Source organism: Onychomys torridus, chromosome 7 (assembly GCF_903995425.1).
Source record: "Onychomys torridus chromosome 7, mOncTor1.1, whole genome shotgun sequence".
Lineage (NCBI taxonomy): Eukaryota > Metazoa > Chordata > Mammalia > Rodentia > Cricetidae > Onychomys > Onychomys torridus.
This window is the reverse complement of record NC_050449.1, coordinates 88,591,830-88,616,203: the sequence shown is the minus strand read 5'-3', so window position 1 is coordinate 88,616,203 and position 24,374 is coordinate 88,591,830. Positions and strand designations below refer to the sequence as shown.

Sequence of the window (24,374 nt, the reverse complement as noted above, 5' to 3'; positions counted from 1 at the left end):
TATGACACATTAAATCTCTTTGATAAACACCTTGGCAGGTATAAGCAGTTTTATGCATGACAAATATTCTGTAAGTGAATGAATAAATGAATAAATAAAGTACTTACAAGTTCATCTGATTCTGCATTCACTGAGATTTCCAACATCATGTTCTCACTACGACTACTCTGCTGGAATACTTGAACACCACTTTTCTTCAAAAAAAACTTTAAAAGAATTCAAAGAATTTAGTTTAAATTTTTTATAATTATTTCTCTTTTAATAAAGTGAAAATATCTGAATTAAATAGCCACTGACTTTATGTTTGATGTGTTTCAAAGTAGGGAATCCACAGAAATATAATGCCTTCTGGTCAACCTTGGTTATTCTGTTCTTGTTTATGTCAACACGCCAAGCATCTAGTGATATTACTTTATACCTAGAAAATAAATCAAGGCATTTAATTTAAAATTCAAACATTACAAGCAATTATAGCTTTCAACCTTCTCTTGACTATTTATTAAGAATCCTTGTTTCTTTAAAAAGGAGGGATGTGTATGGTGGCATATGTCTATAATTGTAATACTTGAGAAGTAGAGGCAGAAGAATACAAGTTCAAGGTCATCCTGAATTACATAATTACATAATGACTTCTAAACCAGCTGGAGCAAGATAGTGAAACCTAGAAGCGCGCGCGCGCGCGCGCGCGCGCACACACACACACACACACACACACACACACACACACACACACACACACGGTAGAAGAGGAGAATTCTTCCTTTAAAGAAGGTTCAGGCATAGTGGTTTACAGCTATAATCCAAACTAGGGAGACTGAGGACGGAAGGAAGGAGGCTCTGAACATAATCCATTCTGGGTACAGAATGGAATCCTGTCTTACAGGAAAACAAAACTGTGGTGATTCCCTGCAGGCTTTAAAGCAGGTAAGGAAAATTGATCCTCAAAGACAAGAAGGACACTCGGCTCAGCCTGATTTTATTGTCACTGGGGTTAGACCAGGAATTCTAGAGTCTGGCCCAGATCATTTTACTTTAATCGTATTTAAGCACAGCACATTCCAGAAAAAAGTATTCAAATAACAATTAACTCAGCCCCCAGTACACAACAATTTAAGACATATTTACATTGAGTTTTTTTTTTTTTTTTTTTTTTTGTTTGTTTTTAATACAAAGCACATCTGGCTTCTTTCACAGGAATGAGTACCGTTGACTCAGAGAGAGTGCCCAGAGATTTAAGGTCAAGGGAGAATGACTGAGGTAAACATAACACCTGTGGATGTCAGGATTGGCCTGGCCCTAAGACAACATAGAAGTCACTTACACTGTCGTTGTAAAGCACAAGTGATATCACTTATAAGAATGGTTTCATGATCTAAAAGCAATGCTCAATATTTAGGGAAAAAGGTCTTTAATAAGTAAAAACAAACACTGGAAGATATGGGCAGAGCCTATCTCGACAGACAGCAAAGGATCACCAGGTTGTAGAACGACATCATTCCTAGCATTCCAGTAAGAGCAGCTGGGCACCTCATTCCAGAGGTAAATTGTGTGTTTAACTTTCCTGACTCTTTCAGTGCCTATCTGTGTGCACAAGGCTATAGTTAGTTTTTATTACTCTTTTGGCTCTTTGGGGGCCTGTCACCCAGCTCCCAAATAAATCACACCAAGGCTTATTCTTTCTTATGAATGCTTGGCCTTAGCTTGGCTTATTTCTAGCCAACTTTTCTTAACTTAAATTATCCTGTTTCGGGGGCTGGAGAGATGGCTCAGTGGTTAAGAGCACTGACTGCTCTTCCAGAGGTCCTGAGTTCAATTCCCAGCAACCACACGGTGGCTCACAACCATCTGTAATGAGATTGGGTGCCTTCTTCTGGCCTGTAGTTATACATGCAGGCAGAACACTGTATACATAATTAAAATAAATAAATCTTTAAAAAAAATTATCCTGTTTCTCTTTATCTACATTTTGCCTCTGGGCTTTTACCTTTCTTTATTCTATGTGTCTTTCTTTCATTCTTACTCTGTGGCTGGTTGTGTAGCTGGGTGGCTGATCCCTGACATCCTCCTCTCCTCCTTTTGTCTCTCCTCCCTCGTCTTGCTTCTCTCCTATTTATTCTCTCTGCCTGGCAGCCCCGCCTATCTCTCTCTCCTGCCTAGCTATTGGCTGCTGAGCTCTTTATTAGATCAGTCAGGTGTTTTAGACAGGCAAAGTAACACAGCTTCACAGAGTTAAACAAATACAACATAAACTAATGCAAAACATCTTTGCATCATTAAACAAATGTTCCACAGCATAAACAAATGTAACACATCTTCAACTAATATTCCACAACAAAAAAGAAATCAGGGGCCAATAAGGTAGGTAAAGGCACTTGCTGCCAAGATTGACAACTTGAGTTAATCCCTAGGGCCCACATGATAAGAAGAAGGAACTGAATACCAAAAGTTGTCCTCTGATCTCCATATACTCATAGCACACCTGTTTATGCGCGTGCGCGCACACACACACAAATAAGTGTAAAACAAAACAAAAATTCTAAAATATGACAAACAAAAAACTGAAAATGAAGCAAACAAAACAAATTCAGAGCAATCCAGCTTCTCTGTTGTTACTAGTCTAGACACAGTTATGTCTGTAGATTCCTAACTAAAGGTTTTTAATCCACTAATTTAACACAAGCTACATATAATTTATTTATTTATTTATTTATTTATTTAAAAATTGAGGGGACTGTTGGTGGTGATGCATGCCTTTAATCCAACCACTCCAGAGGCAGAGGCAGAGGCAGAGGCAGAGGCAGGTGGATCTCTGAGAGTCTGAGGCAAACTGAATTTACAAAGTGAGTTCCAGGACAGCCAAGGTTACACAGAGAAACTCTGTCTCTAAACAAACAAATACAACCAACCAACCACTGAGGAGGAAGGAGATGGCTCAGGTAGTAAATTGCTTGCCTCCCAAGCTTAAGGAGTTGAGTGCAATCCCCAGCATCCTCTGAAAAAGGCTAGTGTGGCAGCATGCCAGTGTTGGGGAGGCAGAGACAGGAGGAGTCCTGCACCTGCCGGCCAGCCAGTCTAGCCCAATTAGTGAGTTCCAGGTTCAGTGGAGTACCTATCTCAAAAATAGATAGATAGATAAATGAATGAATGAATAAACGATCAAACAAACAAACAAACAAATAAATAAGGAGCAGGATGACTGAGACTCATACATGGACAAAAAGGGAAATATAAAGCATAATGTAAATCTATATTTCATGTTCTAAAAGATTAACATTTCACAGTCTATTTTTCTTTATACTTTTACAAAAAGAAATACCACCACTGAGAGCTATTCACTCAGTTGTCATTCACATCCATGATTTTCAGGACAGCAAGAACAGAGAAAAAATAGGGATGGCGTTTTAATGGGAAGTGAATAAAAAAAAGGTAGGAAAATGGGGGTTCTCTTTTTTTTTTTTTTAAATCTCTGACTGGGTAGTTGATAGTTAAGAGGTTAACTTATAGCTTATCAAATAATGCTGGGACTAGAGACATCGACAATGAGAACAGAAATCACAAAATTGAAAACAGAAATTGTCTAGAGGTAGAGTACAGAGATGTACTAGACAGAAGAAACCCACACAACTGTAGTAGAAGGAAAGAGAATTGGTGTCTGCTCAAAGTAGAGAAGGACGTGACCCATGGAGAGAGGTGCTTTGATGTTAGGAAGCTGGTGCTGCTCGTTAATTATTAACTAATTAATTAATTTTGTTTTGAGACTGGGACTTCTTATATTGCTGCTCTTGAATTCCTGGGCTCAAACAAGATCCTTCCACCTCAGCCTCATAAGTAGCTGGGACTACAGACTTGAACTAGTATTCCCAGCTTATTGGATAGCAGTTGTCACAAAATATTAATTCTTCTCATAGATACTCAAGCCTGTGTGTGTGTGTGTGTGTGTGTGTGTGTGTGTGTATGGAAATTCTTTTATTATTGGGAAAATTACCAAATAACATTACCTTGTATAGCACCGTTCTATGGCAGGGAACTTTTCTGGCCATGGAGAGGAGTAGGTGAACTCTGTGTCTCTATCATACCAGCACATTAGACATTCACTGTGCTGGTTTCTTTTCCTCTCTTCCTTTTTGAGGGAGTGATTACATGTCTCCATGGCTTCCAACAATCGCTTCTGATGTAAATAATAGTAAAAGATTAAAAAAAAATTCCCATACTCTCAACATACAGAAAAGTATTTTCCCCTTTGTATAATACCAGGCTCTTAAAAAGTAAGATCTTGGGCTGATGAGGTGGCCCAGAAGATAAGGGCACTTGCTATCTGAAGACCTGAGTTCAATCTCTGGGACACACATGACGGAGGGCGATAACCAACTTTCACAGGTTGTCCTCTGACCTCTCCCTGTGGAACATGTCATGAATGACAGGCACGAGGGTGTGCAAGCAAAAGGGGAGGTCAGTGGTATTCTCAACAGCAAGTTTGGCACCAGCATGACTTAAAACATAGAGCAACGAAGATGGTCCAGAGAGAAGAAACTGGAATCAGAAGTTGAACTAGAAGCTGCCCCAGTGTAGAGGAGAAGAGGATAAGAAGCAGACTCAAATCCAAAGACAGAAAGAGGGAGCTTGAGAGAAAGATTATGTACTGAAATGAAGTACGCCCAGCTGGGCATGTGGTGCAATCAGGAGACCAAAGTACCAAAACGAAGAATCCATGGGATAAGAAACTAAAAGCGTAGAAATTATACCAGATTATTTCTCAATTCCAGAGAAAGAAATGAACATTTAAACATAAGAGGCATTCAATTTTTACTTATTCACTGATTTATTGACAGGTGTGCACACATGCAGGTATGCTTGCCTGTGTGAAAGGTTAACATCAATTGTGTCTTCCTCTATTGCTCTCCACTGTATAATTGTTTTTATTTTCTTTATTTTTAACTTACTTATTTTATGTGTATAGGTGTTTTGCCTGCATGTAAGTTTATGCACTATGTACATGCCTGTTGCCTATGGAGGCCAGAGGAAGGTGTCACATGCCCTGAAATTGGAGTTACAGATAGTTGTGAGCAGCCATGTGGTTGTTGGGACTGAACCCAGGTCTCTTAGAAGAGCAGTCAGTGCTCTTCACTGCTAAGCCATTTCTCCAGCGCCCCCCCCCCCCTTTTAAATTAAACTATTTACTCTGTGTGTGTGTACACACATGTATATGTATGTGGATGCAGATGCCATAGCACATGTGTGGAGGTCAGATCAAAGAATAGTAGGAAAGGAGCCAGGTGGTGGCAGCACATCCCTTTAATCCCAACACTTGAGAGGCAGAGGCTGGCAGATCTTTGTAAGTTCAAGGCCATCCTGATCTACAGAGTAAGTTCCTGGATGGCCAGAGCTATACAGAGAAACCTTGTCTCAACAAACAAACAAACAAACAAACAAACAAAACCCTCAAAAACAAAACAAAACAAGCCCCTGGGGATGGAGAGATGGCTCAGAGGTTAAGAGCATTGACTGCTCTTCCAGAGGTCCTGAGTTCAATGCCCAGCAACCACATGGTGGCTCACAACGACATAATGAGATCTGGGGCCCTCTTCTGGTGTGCATGCATAAATGCAGATAGAATACTGTATTTATAATAAATAAATAAATCTTAAAACAACAACAACAACAACAAAAACCCCTGATCCAACCAACCTGGATCATATTAAAAACAAAAACCCCCAAATTATATAGAAATTAGCAAGCCTCTTTCAGTAATAACCTTAAATGTAAATGGCCTCAACTCAACACAAACAATGAGAGAGAGAGAGAGAGAGAGAGACAGAGACAGAGACAGAGACAGAGACAAAAGACAGAGAGACAGAGAGAGAACGCAGACTATAGGTAACTGGACCAAAAACCAGGATTCAACTGTTTGCTGTTTCCAAGAAACACCACACTGGCAAAGGTACACACAGACTGAGATTCAAAGTATTTCAAGTCAGTCTATCAAGTGAACAGAAGGGAAAAAAGCTGATGTAGCTAACCTTATATCTGAAAATGTAGACTTTTAACCAAAATTGGTCAGAAAAGATAAGAAGGCCATTATCTATTAAGGGCTAATTAATCAAGTTGACATTATAAGTGAGATACATGCACTATATGTTGCAGCTCTCAATTTCACAAAATAAACACCAACAGGCATAAAAGGTCTCACAGGTCTCGATAGAATAATAATGATGCCTTTAATACTACACTCTCATCCACACAAAAATGAACAGAGAAACTTCAGATTTAAATTATATCACAGATCCAATGGAACTATGAGGAATCTATCTACAATAGATACCAAATACATATTCTGAGCATCCCATAAAACCTTCTCTAACACAGACCATATTCTTGGCCACAAATCAAGTCTTCACAAATACAAAAGAATGAAGGTATGTATGTAGTATACTCAGCAAATCCAGCACTTGGAAGGCGGAGACTAGAGATCAAGAGTTCAAAGTTATTTTCAGCTACACAGCAAATCAAGGCAAGACTGGACTATGAAATTACCTTAAAAGCCACAAAAAGTGAATTGAAATAATTCATTATATCTTATCAGACCATAGTGGAATATTAGACATCAATAACAAAGAGAAACTACATGGAAACTGAGTAATATACACTGGCAGGAAGTGGGTGAATGAAGAAATCATGGAGGAAATTTAAAAGTTTCTAGAATCAAGGGGCTGGAGAGATGGCCAAGCGGTTAAGAGCACTGGCTGTTCTTCCAGAGGTCCTGAGTTCAATTCCCAGCAACCACATGGTAGCTCACAGCCATCTGTAATGAGATCTGGTGCTCTCTTCTGGCCTGCAGGCATAGATGCAGGCAGAACACTACATATATAAAATAAATAAATAAATCTTTAAAAAAAAAGTTCCTAGAATCAAATGAATATGAAGGCACAACATTCTGGTATACAGCTAAGGGAGTTATATGAAAGTGGAAAACTATGAATTCTTACATTAAAAAAAGAAGTCAGTGATCTCAAATAAATCATCAAATAATATGCCCCCAGGCTTTAGAAACAAAAGAATAAGGCATATCCCAAACAGTAGGTGTCAAGGACTTTCTCAAAGGACTCTAAGAACAGAGGATATAATCCCAAGAATTCAAGGAGATCTGGTGAAATTAAGAAATTTCTAATAGTTGCCAGGAAGTGGTGGGGAGCACCACTCCAGCACTCGGGAGGCAGAGGCAGTCAGATCTCTGTGAGTTCGTGGCCAGCCTGGTCTATGAAGTGAGTTCCAGGACAACCAGGACTGCTTCACAGAGAAACCCAGTCTCGAAAAACCAAAACTATAACCCAAACAAAAGTAGTTTCTAACAGTAAAGAAAATAATCTGTTAAAAGTTAAGAGATAGCCTATAAAGTGGAAGAAAATTTCTGCTAGCTATACATCTGATAGGATTAATATCTAGAACCGGCAGTGATCCTCAAAAATTAAGTAGAAAAAAAATCATTTAGGGGTTGGGGATTTGGCTCAGTGGCAGGCCCTGGGTTCGATTCTCAGCTCCACAAAAAAAGAAAAGAAAAAAAAAGGAAAAAATCATTTAATGAATAAGTAAGTAGACAAATGAACTAAACAGACAGTTCTCAAAAGAATAAATACAAATAGCTAATATATGAAAAATGTTCAACATTCTTAGCCATCAGGGAAATACAAATTGAAAGAACTCTGAGTCTATCTCACCCCAATTAGAACAACAATCATTAAAGCAACAAATGACAGGGGCTAGGAAGACAGCTCAGTTGGTAAAGTGATTAGACACTGAAACAAACATTCAGATCTGTGTTTGATCCCTGGCTTGCCCATGTATTTTTGCTGGGCGTGGTGGTGTATACTTGCAATCGAAGAGCTGGGCAGATGGAAACAATGAAGGCCCCCTATTAGGCCAGTGGATGGTGTCTGAGGAATGACACCTAAGATTAGCTTTGGCCTACACACACATATGCACACACATACACATTTAAAGACTAAGTGTTTATATGTAATTATTTGATATACTGACCTCATCAATAAAGGGTATTAATACCACAGCTTCCCATTCCTGTTGTTTCCCATTTAGGTCAGTTTTAAAATCAGGTGGATAATACTCTATAATTGGTGAGTCCTCGCTGGTCATCAAATGCTGTGAAAATATAAACAGGAAAACAGATATCAGAGACATTATCCATACAACTTTTCATTAACATACTTAGAACATTTCCTTACCTTACTAGGTTACAACCATGTATTTGGTACATCATAGTTTTCAACTCAATGAATCCTTTTTTCCCCTTTTGTTCTGAGACAGCATCTCCCTGGTCTTGAAATCAAGACCTACCCAGTCTCAGTTTCCCCAGTGTTGGGATTATAAGCATGTGTCAGCTTGGTCAGCAAACTGTAAGAATTTCAATTGTATTGCTACTCATTTCTTTCCTGTTTAATTTAGCTATGTAGCAAAATCACTTTTACTATGACTTACTTCTCTTTCTCTCTCAATCCCACTCTTGGGACAGAATTTAAGTACTAGGCTGGCCTTGAACTCAAGAGCCTTCTGCCTCAGCCTCAAGAATGTTGGAATTATAGGTGTGCACCACATCCCTGCTACTATTAGTTTTAATTCTGTCATTTTTACTTAGAAACTTTTATTACATTTATGTATTCATGTGTGTGCACATATATTATGGTGTGCATGTTCACTGTCTGTGTATGGAGGTTAGAGGACAACCTGTGGGAATCAATTCTTTCCTTGCATCATGTGGATCCTGGGGATGGAAGTCACCAGGCATGGCAGCAAGTACCTTTTCTTGCTGAGCTTCTTGCCAGCCCCATTTTTAGTTTTCTACTGTCTTTTCGCTCTGTAAGATCTGCCACCTAAATTCTGGTTTTTTTTTGTTTTGTTTTTACTTACAAGTTCAGTTTTTTTCACATATTTCTAAGAGTTCATTTCAGCCTCAATTAATAATTTATTTCCATGCCCTAATCAGTTGATTCTAGTAATACAATTACTAGCATCAAAGATAATCTAAAAAGAAACAAAGTAAAATCCAAGACCCACAATACCATTAATAACAGTCTGATAAGGCAGAATTTTATTATATTTTATAAAAGAGGTAGACAAAGAAAACATACCAATGTCTTATGCAAAAAAAAACATTAGGAAATGTAAAGGGAAAATTATAAAATTAAAAAGCGTATTTCTAAAGTAATAATCTAAAATTTAATTGCTATTGCATGAACACTAAACAAATAACACAAATGTGATTATAACATTGGCTAACTGTGGTAGTTTATCAGAGTTAATATAGCTGAAGGAAAAAACAAAATCAGACATCAAAGATATTTAAGAAAGGGAGGCTGAGGCCAGGATGGAGTATAGGACAGGGCTCAGGAAGAGGCAGAAGGGACCATGACAATGTTAAAAGAGCAATGGCTTATGTGTGTGCATCTACTCCAAGTTGTGAGACCAGACACAGAATGAGAGGTAAAGACATAGACCTAGAAAAACTAAATTATTTTTATAACCTGCTTAGTATGCTTAGTGTGACTTTAGAGACCCTGTCTTCCTCTTGTTAAATGAAATATGTTGCCAGGCGGTGGTGGCGCACACCTTTAATCCCAACACTGAGCCAGGCAGATCTTTGTGAGTTCGAGGCTATCCTGGTCTACAGAGTGAGTTCCAGGATAGCCAGGACTGTTTCACAGAGAAACCCTGTCTCAAAAAAAAAAAAAAAACAACAACCAAAAAACAAAAAACAAAAAAGAACAATGTTAGTAAGAGAAAAGTCCTTCAATTTGATAGATGGAATGCTTAAAAATCAAAATATTTCCTGAGGTGATATTAGTGTCAAGATAACAGCTCATTAGAATGGCCCTCATTCTAATAGGAGAAGATGACAGAAAACAGGATTTAATCTTCAGATATGTAGAAAAGAAGATGGCATCTGAGTTTACCCGTTTTAGGTGAATTTCTTCAGTGTAGAAATAAAGATGTGCTTAAAGTGATGAAAATGAAGAAACTAGGTACTGAAAGTTTATAGAGTTTCCATTAAAAAAAGTAAATAAAAGTGAAGGAATTACTTGTGAAAGAGTTGCTAAAAATGTAACGTTGTATTTAACTCAAACTCAAAATAAAGCCAGGCGGTGGTGGTGCACGCCTTTGATCCCAGCACTTTGGAGGCAGAGGCAGGCACATCTCTGTGAGTTCAAGGCCAGCCTGGTTTATAAGGTGAGTTCCAGGACAGCCAGGGATACACAGAGAAACCCTGTCTTGAAAAAACCAAAAAACAAAAAAGTTGGAAATGAGTATTGTCTAGATAGATAAAAATTTGTTTATTAAATTAATTTGGCGGCAGTGTTTCCAGGCTTATACGAAGAATTAAATATAAAAAAAATTATATAAGGGATTGGAGAGGTGGTTCAGTGGTTAAAAACACTAACGTCTTCCCAGCATCTACATGGAAGCTCACAACTGTACATAACTCCAGTTCCAGGAAATCCAATGTCCTTATCTGTCTTCTGTGGGGACTAAGGGTACATGAGGTAAGTAGATATACATACATGCAGGCAAAACACCCATACATATAATATAAAAATAAAACCTTATAAAAAAGAATATTAAGAAAAATCATTCAATTCCAAAGCTTACCTGGTAGCATGTAGGGAGCAAATTCTTGCTAGCTGACGGAAGGACAGCAAGAAGCTGCTCAAATGGCTTAAAGGGTTTCCCCAGCTCAAAGCGGATTGTAAGGGCACTGATGTTGCGGATATCAGAAAGGAAGGGTGCATAATGATAGGGATAATACCTATGAAAGAAAGTGAGTTTGAAACTATAAACCTTATACAAAATGGCCAATATCAAACATTTGCCTACATTTATTTACTAATATATAGGCATAATTAAAGATATATCATCCATAATTCTATCACTTGAATATAAGAAATTAGCACCTTTGTAAAGCTTAGATCACATGATAGCAATAAATAAATAAATATTTATGTTTTGAGACAGGGTTTCTTTGTGTAGCTTTGTGCCTTTTCTGGAACTCACTCTGTAGCCAAGGCTGGCCTCAACCTCACAGAGATCCACCTGCCTCTGCCTCCCAAGTGCTGGGATTAAAGGTGTGCGTCACCACTGCCCGGCTGCAATAAATATTTATATGTGCGTGTGTACTTAAGAGACAGGGGTTTCTTCACCTAGGAAACCAAGACTGGCCACCAAATCACCACTTTCTTAAATGTGCATGGTGGTATTGGGGATGTTTCTTTTTAAGTCCCAGATGTGGATCACAATTCAATGTACTGGACAGTAATGAGGTGGTTAGAACCTTCAGTCTAGTCATTTGAACCTGAACCCTCTAAGCAAAGGGCTGGACACCTAGTAAACCAGCCCCTGAAGGACAGTGGCTGTGGGCTCATACAGCCATCAGTCAGCTCTAAGAATGTTTTATTTTTCAATCAGTGTACACATCACTGCATTTGGGATAGAGATTAAATCACAAATCAACCATACACAATTGTTTATAATATCTTCCCTTCTTTAACTACAGACATGTTTTAATAAGGCTTTGAAGATAAAATTAAAACATTTCAATATGACACAGGAAGACAGAGACTTGGGATATAGAGAAAGGAAGAGAAAAGAGGGATACCAAAAATGGTTTTTAAATTTTATTTGTGTATGGGGATGTGCAAGTATGTGGAGGTCAGAGGACAACTTGTGGGAGTCAGCTCTCTTTATCAGGTGGGCCCCAGTGACTGAACTCAGGTTGTCAGGCTTGGTGGGAAGTGCCGTCGCCTGCTTAGCCAACTTACTTGCCTGAGAGACTTTCACATTCTGTAGTTATGACATATAGCTCTAATGGACAGGAAAGTTTAGAAGGCAGAATGGCATATAGAATAGTGTACAATATATTGACCTTGTAAACAGATAGGCTTGACTTGACTTTTGCACAATCTTGGGATGATTACTTAAGTTTTCTAAGTTTTAATTTCATCCATAGCAAGTAGAAAACATATACTTTGAGTATATGAAAATATAGTTTTGCAGTGCCTGATTTTATTGCTTGGTAACGAAGCAGAATTACTGGCATTTAGCCTTCTTTAGAAATAACAAATAAGAATCTTTACATTTATATTTTTCTTAAGAGAGGCCTGAGAAGTAAGAATTTCTTCTCAGAGCTGGCTAACAAGTGGATTAATGCCTAATACCACATTATTTTGCACTGTTTCGAGCTTCTTGATGATATTCTAAAGAGAGTCTACCACATTGCTTTGAAGATAACCGAAAGAGCTGTCATCACAACAGTCTTTGCTAAATGCTAAAGAACAATTTCTCTCTTCCTCCCTCCCTCCCTTCCCTTCTTTTTTTTTTTTTTTTGAGGCAAGTTCTTGCTACGCAGTATAGCTGACCTTGAACTTGTGGTTATCCTCCTGCCTCTGCCTCCCAAGTGGTGGGATTACAGATACGAGCTGCTACATGTGGATGTTATTTTTCTGTTTTAGTAAATGAGTAGATATAATTTGATATGAAGTATCACCCCCCTAATACTCATGCACAGAAAAGCCCGGTTCCCATCTGTTGTACTATTTGGGAGGTTCTGGAAACTTTAGAAGGTGGGAGTAGATGGATTTGGGCCACTGAGACACTTAGGGGCTCTTGTCCATGCCTTCTTCTATCTTTCTCTCTACTTTCTGGTTACAAGGAGGTATTAACTGTTCCTCCAGGTCCACCCTCCCATGATACTTTGTTTCACCATAGCTGAAAGAGAATAGAGCAGGCTGAGCATAAAATGAAGCCTGAAACCAGGAGTCACAATTATCTCTCTTCTTTTAAGTTGTTCTGTCAGAAATTCTTGTCAATGAGAAAATCTGACCAATACAGGAAACAGTAGAGAAATGGTGAATATTACTATTTTTAGTAACACAAGCAAAGCCTTTCTTTCAGCCACACATATAAGTAGTTCACTCTTCAGAAATCATTTCTGTTAAAGAGTACAAAAATGTGCAGAGTATTACAAACACCCACATGTATTACCATCAGACTCAAACAGTTAAGACATTGTCGTTTCTAACAGACTCTTTCATTTTGCCTTTCCTGGTGGCACTAGGAAACAAAGCCCAGACTTCATCCATGCTAGATAAGTGCTCGAGGATGGGACTATAACCATGATTTTCTCTCTTTTTCTCTGGTACTGGAGAATGAACCAAGAATCTCATCCAAATGCTTTAGTGCCAAGTTATATCCCAAGCCCATGTTGATTCAGACTGCTAGAGTATTGTGCAACTTTAGATTAACAAAGGCTAGGGCTATACATATCTTTCTTTGTAGAAAGTCTTTAAAATACTGTCATTTAAAAACAGACTGTATTTAAACTCAATTGTATACATATATGAAAAATTCTTTTAAGTAGAAATAAAAGGAAAAGAGATGTGTAAATGAGACTCTATTAGTAGGAACCATTATAAAATGAGATGCCTTTACCAGCTCCAGGATTGGACTCCATGATAGTAATAGTGTAAGATCCACTGAATAGCTTGAACATAACAAGCAGCTTGATCAGCCAGAAACTCACTGAAACAGAAAGGGGCATTTTCATTAAAACATTGTTTTCTGAAGATAGGCCAATGTCTTTAGTTGTATTCTTAATACCTAAAAATTATAAACAGAAAAATTCCAAAATATTTACAATTCCATCTTGTCACATGAGAGGTTGCTTTAGTTTTCTAAAGCCAACCATTAACATAGTTAAACCTGATGTGCATACTTCAGTTGTCAGTCTGTTCTATTTTTGCTTTAACATTTGTGAAGATTCCATCTAATGAACTTTCTACAAAGTGGTACTATCACTATCTTAAATAGTGGGAATGAGAGTAAACCCGGGAGATCTTAGAAACCTAGTGGTAGCATTTACAATACCTTTTAGAAACTTATATGTTCTCATCTAGAGTTCCTCTAGTTTTCTTTCTCAAAAGCCAAATGTCATTATTAAGATTTGGGGAAAACAAATCTTCAAATCACCACAACAAAACAGACCATAGTCTAAAGCTAAAAGTAATCACTTAGAACTTTCGTATCTCTGTATTTCTAGTAGGTATGCTTATATCTTTAAAATGTCTTGTTATTAATTTATTTGTGTGTGTATGCATGCCATATACTTGTATGGAGGTCATGAGACAACTTTCAGGAGTTGGTTCTCTTGATAGGTATGCTTTTAAAGATGATATATAACACTTTCTTACTTTAAACAAGTATTTCCTAATTGCTAGAAATATGGATAATGGAGAAAACAATTCTTATTACCTTCTAGCAATTACTAGTCATTTCAGTGTGCTGCTTTTCAGTCACTGCTGAGATGAGGCCGAGCTATTTTGCCCAGTGAATTTCTGGGCTCCAGTGATCCTATGGGCTTACCTTCCCAAATAGCTTAGACTGGCCACATACTATTACCCCAGTTAGTTTTTCTTGTTCACCCGATTAAAAAAAGTACCAATAGATGTGTGTATTATAAATGTGTGATTGTGCTTCCTGTCTTTAGATTATAAGCATCTGAGTTGTGGAGAACTTTTTGCAATCACCACTGAATAGGTGTACACATCCTGGAGGCGGGGAGAGGAGAGATGATGAGAAAGAGGTACATTGAGCCTTCCTTTTTTAAAGGTAAGATCTTGCTATGGAGCTGAGCTGGCTTTCAACTTTCACCCTTGTGCTTTGACCCCTTGACTGTACTCAAGTGTTACAAGCCCTGAATCTATGATGGTGCTTCTTATTAGACTTTTAAAAAATTCATTTGGTTGTTTCTGAGACAGATTATTGTAATGTAGTCATGATTAACCTGGAACTTGCTTATGTTAAGTTTTTTGATTCCAGACTTGTGGCAATCCTTCTGACTCTGCTTCCTGAATCCTTCCTGAGGGATTACAGGCACTCGCTACCATGTTGAACCTTAGCCATTTATTATTATTATTATTTTCTGATATTAGAAATCAAACGTGGGGCCTCCCAGAATCTGGACAAGTACCCTTCCACTGAATTGTATCCTTGGTCCATTGATAGGACATTTAGATTACTTTTAATTTTTCAGTAGTTTAAATAACTTGTAATATGTATAAGGATGTTTCTATTTGCTAATTAAATCAAAGTCATTTTTATGCATGTGTCATGTGCATGCTTGCATGTGTGTGAGTGCATATGTTTGTGTGTGGGTGCTTATGCACATGTGTACTTGTTTGTGGAGGCCAGAGACCAATGTTAGTTATTTTCTTTAATTGCTCTCCACCTTGTATGTTGGAGAAGGGTCTTTTATTGAACCCAGAAGTCACCAATTTGGCTATTCTAACTAGCCAGACTGCACTGGGGACATCCTGCTTCTACATTCAGGACATCCTCCTGAGCTCTAGGACCATAGGTGGGTTGCCACACCTGCCTTGGTATTTGCACGGGTGCTAGGAATGAAAACCTGGGTCCTCAAGTAGTGGGGCAAATGCTATCCACTAAGCCATCTCTACCCACCAAGCTATCTCCCTAGTTCATCTCATCAGCAATTTTTATTATAGAAATAGAACACATGCCAGAATTACTATCATGAAATGCATAATTTAAGAAACCAATATATCTTCCACTACTTCATTAAAATCATGTTGTTTTCTGAAGAACTGTAAAATCTACTTTTTCTACTGCAAAATAAAACAATCAGAAAAAGCATACTCAGATACTACATCAACCCCCATCTTCGTCATATAGTATGTTCTTTTATATTGTCTAAATTCAGTTTCAAACAGATCATCATCTTCCGTCTCATCTTCAAAATTATCTGTGAGAAAAACCAGAAAGATGTGACTGATAAATGCAATAGCTACACGCAACTGCAGATAGTTGTTCGTAGCACTAGTATTTTAAGCAAGTAACTCCAGATAAATATGAATATTGTTTTTCACTTGATGTGGCGACTAATGCATATCAACATTGATACTTATAAACTATCATAGGAACTTATCCAACTTAATATTGCTGGGTTAGTACTAACAAAGGAACAGTATAACAACTACTGTGTCAGAGAAATAACATTAGAAACAGTGTGTACTCACCTTTGGAAGCCACTACTTCGCCTTCACTTTTGTCTAAAGCCGCCCAACTTAAGGAATTTTCCTGGCCCTATAAAATTATAAATTATCATAAGATGAACAGCAGCAAGATGTTTCCAAGTCAGACATGTAAAAAGGAGATTAGGAGTATACTAAATACAACTGAAATGATCTTTAAAGGATACTCTATAGCAGCTTACTTTAAAAATAAGATTTAAGCCAGGCAGTGGTGGAGCACGCCTTTAGTCCTAGCACTTAGAGGGAAAAGGCAGGTGGATCTCTGTGAGTTCAAGGCCAGCCTGGTCTACAAAGTGAGTTCCAGGATAGGCTCCAAAGCTACACAGAGAAACCCTGTCTCAAAAAAACCTTGGAAACAAAACAAAACAAAACACCTTGAAACTGTATGTCTTTTTGGTTATCAATTGTTTTCTAAAATCATATATTTTATTATATAGAACTGATATATAATAAATGATTCTCACTAATGTAAAAGCATATTTAATTATATGTACCAAGACCAAGAGTATTTAGTTTATCTATTACAATACAAACAAAAATGAAATAATTTTACAACCTTTCAACTTAACATTGTTAAGACACCAGATTTTGAGCTGCTCCTAATACGACCTATCTGTTTCAGCTAGACCCCAATGAGCACTTCCTGAATCTCTGACTCCAGTCACTCTTGAGTCTCTTCTAACCTCTGGATCTTCCATGCTCGCCCATGTTTTTATTTTTATGATCGTAACCTTTCCTCTCATGTTTCTGGTAGCTTAGCTACCAGTAGTCACTCCCATTAGCTTTTCTTTCTACAACTCTGGCCTCTATCAGCTTCACAGTCATGGGCCATGCCTGCATGTATTTTTACTAAGGCTCACATATTCCTGGAAGACTGGTGAAGTTTATGAAGTTAAGGACTGAGCTAAAGTAGAAGAGCTAGGAGTTACTAACATGCAGGTTTTGTGAAGAGGTTTCCTCCATAGTTGGAAAGTTCTTCCTTCTTTCTTTCTAGTTGAGAGAGCCTTACTGTGTGGTGCAGGCCTGACCTCAAATTAAAGATCCTGAAGCTTCTGTATTTCAAGTAGAAGTTATAAGTATGCACCATCACACCTAGTACAAAGCTTGTTTTCTTAGGAGAAATACCTGTAGTGGAATAAAACTGATGACTGCTAAGCTATGCACATATGCTAGGCTGAAGAGAGCTTGGTGGATGAAGCATTTGATGGCAAATGTGAGGACTGGAGCTACATCTCCAGCACCACGTAGAAAGGTAGTCAGCTGTGGCACCTGCCATAATCCCAGCACTTGTGAGGCAGACACGGGGGGTGCTCTGAGATAGTGGCTAGCAAACTAGCTGGAATTGGTGAGACTAGGTCAGTTGTGGTCACCTGCTTCAGAAAGTGATGAGCAACTGAGGACGACAATTTCAGGCCTCCACATGCACCAATGCACACATGCACTCACATATACAAATACACACAAACACTACACACATAAATGTGAAAAAAAATTAAGAAATAGAAAAACCGTGCCAGAGAAAATCAGGATATTTACATTTCCTAGGGGAAAACTTATTGGTCATGAGCCTAAATAGAGCCAGGATACCATCATTATGGATAGGCTGAAGAAAAGTTGAGGTTTCTTTTACAAACTAACACAAGCAAGACATTGTTTAATTAGAGATCTTCTGTAAACACTAGAATATTCTAAGTGAGTCTATCATTCATTATTAAGCAGAAACATTTACTAGATATTATACTATTTTAAAAAGATTTATTTTTATTTTGTGTGTATGAGTGTTCTGTGTACATATATGTAAGTGTACTGCATGCATGCCTGATGCCTGCGGAGTCCAGAAGAGGGTGCTGGATACCTTGGAACTGGAGTTACAGATGAATGTAAGCCATTACATTTCTGTGGGAATAAAACCTGGGTTCTTTATAAGAGAAGCAAGTGCTCTTAATTACTGAGCCATCTCTCCAGCCCCTAGACACTGTTCCATTAATTACTCTTAGTCTACTGCTGACCTAGTGTCACAAAGTGAAATGTACAAATACTCACAGTTAACAAACCAGTTCAAGAGAACCATGTAACATACTTATAAATCCCACAACTTAGGAGATGGAGGGAGGAGATTAGGAGATTGAGGCCAGCCTATGGTACATGAGAGCTGGTCTCAAATAAACAAATAAAAAAACCCCACAGGATCCAAATAAATATAAAATAATCCAATAGTCTGTTGTTTTCAAATAACACAATTTAAATAACTGATTTTAAAAGTTAACTTATGGCTTCTTAAAAGATTCTCTCTCTCTCTCTCTCTCTCTCTCTCTCTCTCTCTCTCTCACACACACACACACACACACACCACACACACACACACCACACACACACACCACACACACACACAGTGTTCCTAGTATCCACAGAGGCCAGAAGAGGATGGAGGAGCCCCTGAAACTGGATTTACAGTTGTAAGCTGCCATATGAGGGCTAGGAACTGAACTTGGGTCTTCTGCAAGTGCTCTTGATTGCTGAGCCAACTGTCCAGCCCCATTTATTGGCTTCTTGATAGAGGAAACATAATGCTATTCCTTAGAGGTGAAAATAAGAAACTAAGTTTTCCTTAAATACATATTTATGATATGAGAGAAACAGAGCGAGACAGAAACCAAAACAATTTTAGATGCTCAAGAGAAGAAGAAACGAAAACAAAACAACCTGTTGAAACCTAAGGAAACTGAAAAACAAGGAATATTAGTTTAACCATTACAGTTAAAAGAAAGAAAAAGAGAGAGAAAGAAAGAAAGAAAGAGAAAAAGAAAGAAAGAAAGAAAAAAAGAAGGAAAGAAAGAAAGAAGAGAATAGGAAAAGAAAGAAGGGACATTAGAAACTGGTCACCTTTGATTTTCTCTTTTCCTTGCAGTTCTTGGCTTCTTCGGCTGCCACACCTGCTGCTTCATTGAGATACTTGTTACCAACTTTGCTTTCAAACCACTTGAGGTCCACAAAAACTTCACTGAAGTGCTCTCGATCAAACTGAACAAAAATAATTATATTTTAAAATGACATAAACATGTGTGAAAGAATACAAACTAAATTTCTAACAGAAACTATTTCTGGGGTATAGAAAATAGGAGAATGTTTACATACACACACAAAAAGTATCATTAACTTGGATAATGTTTATATATATACACACACAGTATCATTAAATCTGAAAATTAAATATAACTAATTAAAATCAAATAATTCAAGTGAAATTATACCAAATGAACAATCAGAACAAAGCTACAAAACAGTTTTACCCCTCTCGTATTACCTGAGTGATTAGTGACATTCACAGCTACCCCAGGATGGGAAGAACCTTGTAGTTACTTACATCTGACAGTTTCACCAGGTATTTCTCAAACCGTGTTAAGTTGAGATGTCCACTTTCATTAATATAACCTAAAATGAATCAAATCTAAACTTGTAGTATAAATTGGCATTATTTTCTAAATAGCTCTATAAAATTCTTTCTACAAACTGCTGAATAATTATTTTAATGAAGAAAACCTTCTGTCTTACTGTCTATAAACTAGCTTTAGTTCTTATAAGTTTTATATTACTATATTTTAGCCACTGAAGTAGAATATTGGAAAGTCCAGGTTACATAGTAATAATGCTTCCACATTTCCAACCATATTTGTAACAACACCATGTGTATTACAGAATATCTGGATCATTCAATTTGACATGTTTATGCAAGGAAAGGGGTATAGCTGGTTGTAGAGGCACACATGTATCTGTTATATTAGGTTATACAGGCTGAGGAAGGAGGATTTTGAGTTTGAGGCCAACCTGGGAATACATGGTAAGACTTTGCCTCAAAAAGAAAAAGAAGGGGGAGGTGTGAAGAAAAAAAAAAAGAAAAAGAAAAGAAAGGAATAATTTCCTATAATTTAGAAGAATTGTTTACCAATTTCCCATTTTTATTGAAAAAAATTTTGATTTATATTAAATACTTTTACGTATACTTTGAACAACTGGATTTCTACAATGAAATATGAACAGAATGAAATGAAAGTAATGAGGTCTGCTGGTTTTCTTAAGGAATTGGAGGTGACATTAGTTATTTAATGAGTGAGGTTATTTACATGTGGTCAGTTTCTTTAGTGACCACTGACAATAACAACTCCAGTGCCTACCACTTAGACTAAAAGCAGCCCACAATGTTTTCCTAATTTAGTCATGCATGCAATAATATAATAGAGAGAAATCTTTAGGGTGAGCTGGTAACTAAATTAGCAGTAAAGAGTGGTCTTACCTCCAAGTTCTGGCAGGATTGCAATATATGTTCCATAAAGAAGAGGCAGCGCATCATGATTAATATGTAAATGAGGTAGATGAGGGATAAAATCATTGCCAACAAGAAATCCCATCAAAATCCAATCATCTATAATTTTTTCAATATCATATTTAAATGTGATCTTTTCCTATGGCAAAATGAAGAATAAGCTGAAATCCTATAGAAATTTCTGTATGCAAAAAAGGCAGTCAATGGCTATATTAATACTTACTTTTAATGCTGAAAATTCATAATCAATATACTCTCTCATTAAAGACAAGTGTAGGAGGTGAAATGTCGTTTCTTCTGGTGCACATACCCTGCAATTAGTCAAGTGATCAAAACAGAGTGGTCCAACTTCAAAAATGGTTAGGTAAAAATTATCATTAAGAGTTAATTCTTATATTTAAAGCAAGTAATTTATATACAATTATATGAGAATGCCATCATAATGGGTGAAACATGATGAAGTTCAAAATAATTGGTTTATATTATACTTTTGGTGGAAGGGCTCTTAAGAACTCATATGATCTAAATACACAATACAGATAAGAAACTAGTGTGGCTACTGGTCATTGTAGGAAGTGCACAAGTTAGTTAGAGTGTGAGGGTGGACGTGCATTTTTAAATTTATGCAATGTAGATTATCTCTTGCATTGGATGGGAGGCTATATTGGCCTATATTTCAAGTTTAGCTATAAAAAAGAATATTAGGGGGATAGTAACATATTTAAATAGATAACACATAAGCAAGATTTATGATAAGGATCCAAGGGCAGTTCAACAGAAGAAAACCAACATCATACAGCACATGAACAGAGTGAAGGGAAAAATTTTCCGGGATCATTTTACAGAAAAAGGATTTAACAATATTAAACACTCTCCCATGATAACACCTGAAATGTAAGTACACAGGAGGCAGAGGCAGCAGGATAATGAGTTTAAGGCCAGCCTGGTCTACATAGAGATTTGGCTAGCTTGGCCTATAGGAAGAAACTGTGTTGAAATTAGAGAGAGTGGGCAAGCAAGAGGCTCACTGGGCAAAGATACTTGCCATTAGGTCTGATGACCTGGAGTTTGATTTCTGGAGCCTGCTTCTACTACAGGCTGTCCTCTGACCTCCACTCATGTCATGGCATTGCATGTGTGCATGCACACACACATTCATTCTCTCTCTCTGTCTCTCTCTGTCTCTGTCTCTCTCTCTCTCACACACACACATTGTAAAATATACTCTCAAAAGAGAAAAAGAGCTATAGAGATAAATTTCCTTAATATGACAAAGGACACTTATGAATACACATAATAACATTATAGAGTAAAAACATTATTCCTAAGACCAGGAATAAGACAAGGATACCTACGTTACCACAGCTATTCAAAACACCATAGCTATTCAACACTGTTCTTTAACTCCTAGCCAGGGCAATGAGGCAGGAAAGACAAAGAAATGGAATTAAAATTGGAACGGGATAAGTACAATTTTATCTTTTTTCAGATGGTGTGATTTTACATACAGAAAACTCCATAGGATATATAAAAACATATTAGTGCTAATAAACAACACACCTACAGGGGTCAAAATAGGTAGTATTTATGCACACCATCAAAGGAAATTAAGAAAATTATTCCAGGAGCTGGAGAGATGGCTCAGAGGTTAAGAGGACCAGGGTTCAGTTCCCAGAACTCATATGGTGTTTCACAACCATCTTTAACTCTAGTTATAGGGCCTGAAATCCTCTTCTAGCTTTGATGGGCACCACACATGCATGTGGTATATACACATACATGCAAGCAAAACACTCATGCACCTAAAATAAAATTTAAAAATCTGAAAAACTTGATTCCATATACAAATGGCATCCAGGAGAGTTAAATACTTAGGAATAAACTTAACCAAGGATATATCAGGGAAACTACAAAATATTGCTTAAAGAAATTAAAAGGAGACAGAAAATGTGTACACATGGATTAAAAGGCTTAAGATCAAGATGTTTTAAAAGATCTATAGATTTCTTAGATCTTTCTTAAAGCTATCCTTTATCAAAACCCCAATGATGTTTTTCACCAAAATAGGAAAATCTATCACTTAAATCACCAAAATAGGAAAATCTATCATTAAAAAAAATAAGTAAAATACCATGCTTCCAAGAGACCCTAAACATACAAAATAATCTTGAAAAAAGAATAAAGTTGGTGGCTCAGAGGTTAAGAGCACTGGTTGTTCTTCCAGAGGTCCAGAGTTCAATTCCCAGCAACCACATAGTGGCTCACAACCATCTGTAATGAGATCTGGTGCCCTCTTCTGGCCTGCAGGCAGAACACTCACTATATACAAAGTAAATAAATAACTCTTAAAAAAAAAAAAAAAAAAGAATAAAATTGGGGTTTCATTCTTCTTGATTTCAAAGTTAACTACATTAAAATCTACATGAATAAGCCAGTAATGGTATAAAAACAGGTAGATATGACTAAGAAATAAAATCGAAACACAAGAAATAAAACTTTGCATACATGAGCAAATGATTTTCAACAAGAAACCAAGACTTTCAATAGGGAAAGGACAATTTTCTCAACAGACAGTGATGGGAAAATTGAGTTCCTACATATAAAGAATGGAGTTAGATTTTTTACCTCATACACAAATACTAATTCAAAATGGATAAATGATTAAACTATGTATGCTAAAACTATGTAACTCAGAGTGGAGCATAACTCAGCAGCAGAGTGCTTACTACTGGGTTCAAGCTCAGCACTGCAAAAATAACCAAAGCTCCAAACAGCAAAACGAACCCTCTATAAAACTTTTAGACTAAAACATAGGGGTAAGCTTTCTGAGATTAGATCTGACAGAGTTTCCTTGGGTACTACAGATATCTAATGCATAGGCAATAAAGAGGAGGACGACCTGGACCACAGCAAGCAGGCACCATGAATTAAACTATCTGCAGAGCCCATCTCTAAGAGACTACTAGCCATGCTTCAGCTTTGTTCCTTCTCCCAGCACCTGATTTACCTTTGTGTTTTTTTTCCACCAAACCGAACTTCTTCTCTTAAGAGAGAAAAATGTGCCTCGTGACTTGTTAATCCAAGCATGATCTGTTGAAAAATAATTATGAAATATTTCTATCCTCCCTTTGTTCATACCATTAGGTTTACAAAAGCAACTTAATATCTATATGGAGCAAACTGCAAAATCAAAGTGTGAAAGTTGAAATCAGATATGCAGATGTCACAGAGTGGCCCAATGCAGGACATGAATGGCATCAAGGGAGGCCGCTTTTCCAGAGCTATGTCCACCTCACAGCCTCCTCCCTAAGTCACAGAACTTTCTCTGGATTTCCACAAATTCCTACTTCTTACAAGGAGTAGAAATTAGAAGCAGCAACTTTCCTATGCTACAAAAATATAGAGGATGCTTAGAAGTCAGGGTGACATTAATATGAAAATTCATTCCAAAATGGAAAAGGGCACTTTAATTTTCTCCTATGTCTTACTCCCTCAAGTGAACGCAAAAGTCTAGTGATCATGTGAATCAATGGCAATATATATTGTTTATTTTATTTAAATTCTTATTCAAACAACAAAACAAAGTGAAAATTTATGACACAATCAGGAGATGTGGTTATTTACCTTAAGCAATTATTATTAGGTATGTGATAATGGCATTGTGGTTAAGTACCTTAAAAACTTGTTTATAGAAATATGAAAATATGTATTTATTAGGTGAAAACAGTGTATGGAATTTGCTTCAATAACCCATGTTGGTAGAAAAGAGGCAGATGACTTCACTCAATTTAAAAAAATTAATATTTAAGGAAACTTGCCTGGTGTGGTGGTGCATGCCTTAATCCCAGTACTCAAGAGGCAGAGGGAGGCAGATCTCTGAGTTTGAGGCCAGCCTGCTCTACACGGCAAGTTCCAGGACAGCCAGGGCTGTTACAGACAGGGCTACA

The 24,374-nt window shown here is 37.3% G+C and overlaps 1 protein-coding gene across 2 annotated transcripts in view; it reads right to left on the bottom strand.

Annotated features, from left to right (window-relative positions):
• Xrn1 (5'-3' exoribonuclease 1) overlaps positions 1-24,374 on the bottom strand; it is a 106,832-nt gene that overhangs the window by 62,339 nt on the left and 20,119 nt on the right. The window contains exons 6-18 of one of the 2 annotated variants that reach the window (XM_036192590.1): positions 23,435-23,517; positions 20,651-20,738; positions 20,398-20,566; positions 19,471-19,538; positions 18,990-19,127; positions 16,092-16,158; positions 15,712-15,817; positions 13,489-13,578; positions 10,654-10,810; positions 8,032-8,151; positions 3,999-4,168; positions 298-418; positions 108-206 (exon numbers count right to left, since the gene is read on the bottom strand). In XM_036192590.1, the coding sequence (XP_036048483.1) occupies positions 108-206; positions 298-418; positions 3,999-4,168; positions 8,032-8,151; positions 10,654-10,810; positions 13,489-13,578; positions 15,712-15,817; positions 16,092-16,158; positions 18,990-19,127; positions 19,471-19,538; positions 20,398-20,566; positions 20,651-20,738; positions 23,435-23,517 (1,476 nt within the window). Of the gene's footprint in view, positions 1-107; positions 207-297; positions 419-3,998; positions 4,169-8,031; positions 8,152-10,653; positions 10,811-13,488; positions 13,579-15,711; positions 15,818-16,091; positions 16,159-18,989; positions 19,128-19,470; positions 19,539-20,397; positions 20,567-20,650; positions 20,739-21,782; positions 21,801-23,434; positions 23,518-24,374 lie in introns of those variants that run through there. The other variant, XM_036192591.1, reaches the window with a different exon arrangement.